The 5,187-nt window shown below is 53.1% G+C and overlaps 1 protein-coding gene across 1 annotated transcript in view; it reads right to left on the bottom strand.

The window, feature by feature from the left end:
* LOC104280144 (pepsin A-2/A-3-like) overlaps positions 1-344 on the bottom strand; it is a 2,678-nt gene extending 2,334 nt beyond the window's left edge. The window contains 2 exon segments of the mRNA XM_009877709.1: positions 1-80; positions 289-344. The exon segment at positions 1-80 is cut by the window's left edge and continues 23 nt beyond it. Coding sequence (XP_009876011.1) covers positions 1-80; positions 289-344 — 136 coding nt within the window.
* Between the last annotated feature and the right edge of the window lie 4,843 nt (positions 345-5,187).

A 5,187-nucleotide genomic window follows, 5' to 3' on the forward strand; every position in this document is an offset into this window, starting at 1 on the left:
GGTGCTGCTTCAGGTAGCTGTCGAGCAAACCCCGCTCCTGCAGGGCCTGCCGCAGGGACTTGCCCCTCTTCAGAGGGACCCTGGGTGGGAGAGGAGAGCCCACCCGTTAGTCGCAGCCGAGTGGGGACGCGGGTACCCCCATTGTGCACTCATGGTGGTGGCCCTCGCTATGGGGAGCCTTGAATACAGCCAAAGATTGTCCCCCCCTCCCATGCCTGTTGCGTGCCAGGAGCTGGGTACCCGACTTGCTTTCCCCCCCTCCAGGTACCTCGACACCCCGATGCTCACCTGGAGACAAGGCATTGGGACAAGGCCACCAAGCTGAGGAGCAGGAGCAGCTTCATGGCGACTGCTAGCAGGTAGCAACCGAGGCGAAGAGCTGCGCCGAGTTGTGCCGCTGGTCCCAGCTCCGGCTCCTTATATCCCCGGCCGTGTTTGTTCGGTCGGCGTCCCCGATAAGCAAGGCAAACGGTTTCGGGGGGCGGTTATCGCAATGACCTTAAGGGAGACGAGGTGTGTAAGGGGGGGGAAAACGTCAAGCTGAGGTTTCTCCATCTGCCACGGGGGTCAAACGCCGCAGCGGGGGCGCAAGGATGCTCGCGGCACACTGGGACTGGGAGAGAAGCCTCCAGTTCCTCTGTGTCCTAAGGGGGAAGCACTAGGGGGGCTGGTGAAGGGGACACAGTGGAGGCTGTGGTCGTTTCCCCTCCAAATCTGGCCACCCACATGTTATCCAGGCCAACCATAGGAGGATCTGTGGTGTAAATCACGATCTTTTCGGTAAAAACACTTATTTTCCAGTTGGCTCTAGCTGGCCAGGCTGATATTTTCCTGGTCCCTGGGGCACCTGCGGTACTGGGTTTACTCTGGACCCTCCTTGTCCTGCTGCGGAGTTGCTGTCTGCAGGGGGCTGGTGAGCTGGAGAGGGCACGGAGATGCCGGGAGGGGGTCAGCTTGGGCAGAGCGTGGTGGAGGAGCGGCTTCGAATCACGGATCATAGAATGGTTTGGGTTGGAAGGGACGTTCAACACCGTCTTGTCCGATCCCGTGCCGTGGGCAGGGGCATCTTCCACTAGACAAGGTTGCTCCAACCTGGCCTTGAACATGTTCGGTGATAGAGCAGACACAAAATCTCTGGACGACATGTTCCAGTGTCTCCCCACCCTCAACGTGAAGAATTTTATATTAACACCTAATCTAAATCTACTCTTTTTCAGTTTAAAACCTTTCGCTACACTCCCTGACACTGATCCCCAGCTTTCCCCATAAAGAACTGGAAGGTTTCCCTTCCAGAAGGAGCCTTCTCCAGGCTGAACAACCCCAACTCTCCCCTCACTGGGGACGTTCTCCAATCCCCTCATCATCTTCATGGTCTTCCTCAGGACCTGCTCCAACACGTCCATGTCTTATCTGCTTCCATCTGCCCCAGTACTGCCCACGGAACTGGGACCAGCAAGGGGCTGAAACTGGGACCACCTCGGAGAAAGACCAGTTCAGGACGTCGCTGGTTGAATGATGCCAAGGTCACCCATGCTGGGTTGCATCAGAAATGCTGGACCGGGCGTCCTGGCCTCCGTCACAGCATCATGTGCGCGAGATGTGACCGCCAGCACGGTCACCTTGTCCGGGAGGAAAACAAAGCCAGACCCTGCACCCAGGAGCCAGAGACCAGCCCACCCAGCGGCACCACACGGCCTGGAGCTGGTTTTCCTCCCTTGGTACCAGTTTCACCCCAGCTAGATGCTAAATTGCACCAGGAGATGAGTAAGAATCTGGTTGGATGGGACAGGTGATGTCAGGAGAAAAGGGATGAAACTCTGAATTGCCCTTGAGCAAAAAAAAAAAAAAAGATGTGATGGGTTCAGTTTGGGGGATCTTATTAACATATGGAGATCTTATTAAAGTATGGAGATCTTATTAAAGTATGGAGATCTTATTAACGTATATAAATATCTGTCAAGAGGAAGGGGACAATTTCTTCTCAGTAGTGCCCAGCAATAGAACAAGAAATAATGGGTGTAAGCTAGAATATAGGAAGTTCCACCTCAATGTGAGGAGAAATTTCTTTGCTGTGAGGGTGACAGAGCCCTCAGAGAGGGTGTGGAGTCTCCTTCTCTGAAGTCTTCCAAACTCCTCCTGGACATGTCCCTGTGTGACCTACTCTGGGTGATCCTGCTCTGGCAGGTGGGTTGGACTTGAGGATCTCTAGAGGTCCCTTTCCAACCCCTGACATTCTGTGATTCTCTGATTCTGGGATTCTATGAGAAGATCCTGGCAAAAAATGGGAAGGCTGGACCTGGCAGGAGGCCACAGCCTCCAAACCCCGCACGGAGCCACGGCATCGTGTCAGGAGCCAACCTGGGGCCGTAAACCGCGGAGAAAATCAGCCATCGGGCAAACGACACCGACGTCAGGCTCGACGAAGGCGAGCGAAGATAAGGAGCGCGGGAGCTGTGTCCTTGCCGCGCCACACGTGGGAAACAATTCCCCGGGCGGGAGGTTGTCGGAGCGGAGCGCTCGAGGACGCGTCCCTCAGCTGCCCCTTGGCCATTATGTCGCCTTTCTTTCCCCAAAAGAAGGAAAAGCCTCTTCTTCCGCAGCACACGGCGGGTTTCACCGCGTAACGGGGGGTGGATTTTCCGGGTATTAGGAAGAGCTGCTGCAAATCTGTCGGTATATAAGGGAGATGCAGAACTGGGGCGTACTGGTTTGCTTGGTTGCCCCATCTTGGGAGCAGAAAACATTTCAAGCACTGAATTCTTCTCCCAGAGTGAGTCAGTGAGTTGGGTTTCGGGGACCGAAGCGTGGGCTCGCTGTCCCACCTCGCTTGGTCTCCCTCGTTTTTTGGGGCTGTGAAGTTTTGCTTTCTTTTTGCCAGAACATAACAAGAAATGAAAGCAGCCAGTTCTTCAAGAGCTGTTTATTAATTTGGTTTGGTTTTTTCTTTGTTTTTTTTTTCTAGTGCCAAACAATCAGCTCATCAAGACATAACATAAACCTCTCTGGGCACAGAAGATGCTCTTCTTGCGGTCCTCTGTCTGGGCAAAGAGGATATTTGGGGTGGATGCTCTCGTATTTAGAAAACAAACTAGAAAAGCCTCAGTTTTAGCAAAATGTAACTTGTTTCGTGATTTTAGGGAGATAAAACTTGGTTTGTTGCAAAGAGGAACGTGTAGGGTGGATGCTCTCCTCATATTTAAAAAAAAACAAACTAGAAAAGCCTCAGTTTTAGCAAAATGTAACTTGTTTCGTCATGTTAGGGAAATAAAACTTGTTTTGTTCTGTAACTTGTAATCACTGAGGATCAGGATTTGATTTTTATTTTTTTCAGTGGCAAGAAATCTGTCAAATTCTGGGAAGTTTGGGGGTGAACTCATCCTTCTGTCAGTATATCCCATTGCTAAAAAAAAAACCCGAAAACCCTGTGTGTATTCAGAGAGCTATTGATTCTCGAGCGCGTCGTTATACGCAGAATGAAGAAGATGTGGAATTTGGCACCAGAAAAATCTCTCCCTCTGGGACCTGGCTCTTGTCCCTGATCCCCTCCCCAGTCCCTGAACTGGGTGACAGAGCTGGGTGACAAAGGGTGGCCGCTCTGCCGTAGCCCTGCTCGGCGGCAGAGGGCACCAAACGATGGGGAGATCCTTCCCTTCTCCAAAAAAACAGAGTAAAACCAGCTGGAAGGATGGATCCCGGAGGCTTTGAGCTCTGTTTTGCCTGTTCCTGATGCAGCTGCGGGGCCGTGTTAGGGTTCCTCTTCAATAAAAGCCCCAGAGAGTTACGCTCGCGTGCGGAAAAACGTCAGATTTTATTTAACGCCCGACTCGTTGCGCCTGGATTTGACTCTCCCCACCCTTGCCGTGAACTCAGGCTGTGCAGAAATATTAAACCCCTCGCAAGGAAGCCCTAAAAAGCCAAAATAAAGCCCTCAGCGGCACCAGATGGGCTGGTGGGCGGGTGGAGGACAGCTGGTGGGTGAAGGGGTTGTTGACTGCAGAAGCGTTGGCTGGTGACTTCGAGCGGGACTGGGGCCGGGATGGTTTTACGCTTTGCTGCTCCCGGTGATGGGCGCGAAGAGACAGCCCCGCTCCTGCAGGTGACTCGCGATGGGCTGGAGGTATCTCGGGAGGATTCCTCGAGCGATCTAGGTCACGGCTCAAAGGAGACGGGCGCCTCCAAAAGCTGCCTCGGCTCTGAGCGGCAAATAAATCCCACCCTGCGCGTGGATCCCTGTCAGGAACGCGATGCCTGCAGGGCTGGGAGACTGTGCGCGAAGAGACAGCCCCGCTCCTGCAGGTGACTCGCGATGGGCTGGAGGTATCTCGGGAGGATTCCTCGAGCGATCTAGGTCACGGCTCAAAGGAGACGGGCGCCTCCAAAAGCTGCCTCGGCTCTGAGCGGCAAATAAATCCCACCCTGCGCGTGGATCCCTGTCAGGAACGCGATGCCTGCAGGGCTGGGAGACTGTTGTGAATTATAAGATCGATTCTGATGGTTGATGCCTGAAAAACTCAACGGGAACTCTATGAGATGAGATGATGACGATGTTTAAACCTTCATGGGGCTCACCCCGTGGGGCCAAACGGGACCGTGTGTGAACTTTTGGGCTTTCCGTACGGCAAAAGGACTTTGCTGACTCGGAACAGCCTTATCCAACTTTATCTGCCTGAAAAGCTCCGCCTGGGAAAAAAAAAAAGTCCCTTTATTGAGATATACCTTATCTTAGTAACAGCAGATTAAGGAAGCAATCTTGTTTTCCAGTCCTGGTTCCTGGTGTTTCCCGTCCCTCCCATAAAGGCATTATCGTGCGTCGCGCGGTTGCTTTATCAGAACCATCAGGTCAAAGGCAAGGAGGAGAAAGGTCTGGTTTGAGGCTCCCAAGGTGCCAAATTTGGTGTGAGAACATTTGATGAAGTCCTTACAGCTCCCAGAGATGGAGGCTGCTCCTTGCTGGTGGGGTAGGACCCCCAGGCGGTCAGGTCCCCGCTGCGGGTGACCCCCAGGCGGCGATTTAAAGGTTCGCAGTTCTTAAATTGCGATTTCAAAAGGTTGTGGTTGTTAAATCCGTGAAGGTTATTCTCTGACCGGGTGGTGGCTGGGCCACAAAGCTTCTTCTTTCTACAAGGGCAAGGACAGAAAGGGAAGTGGTTTGATTGAGGCTCAACAGCCAACGTCCGGCTGGGATTA

Source organism: Apaloderma vittatum, unplaced genomic scaffold, assembly GCF_000703405.1.
Source record: "Apaloderma vittatum isolate BGI_N311 unplaced genomic scaffold, ASM70340v1 scaffold20711, whole genome shotgun sequence".
NCBI lineage: Eukaryota > Metazoa > Chordata > Aves > Trogoniformes > Trogonidae > Apaloderma > Apaloderma vittatum.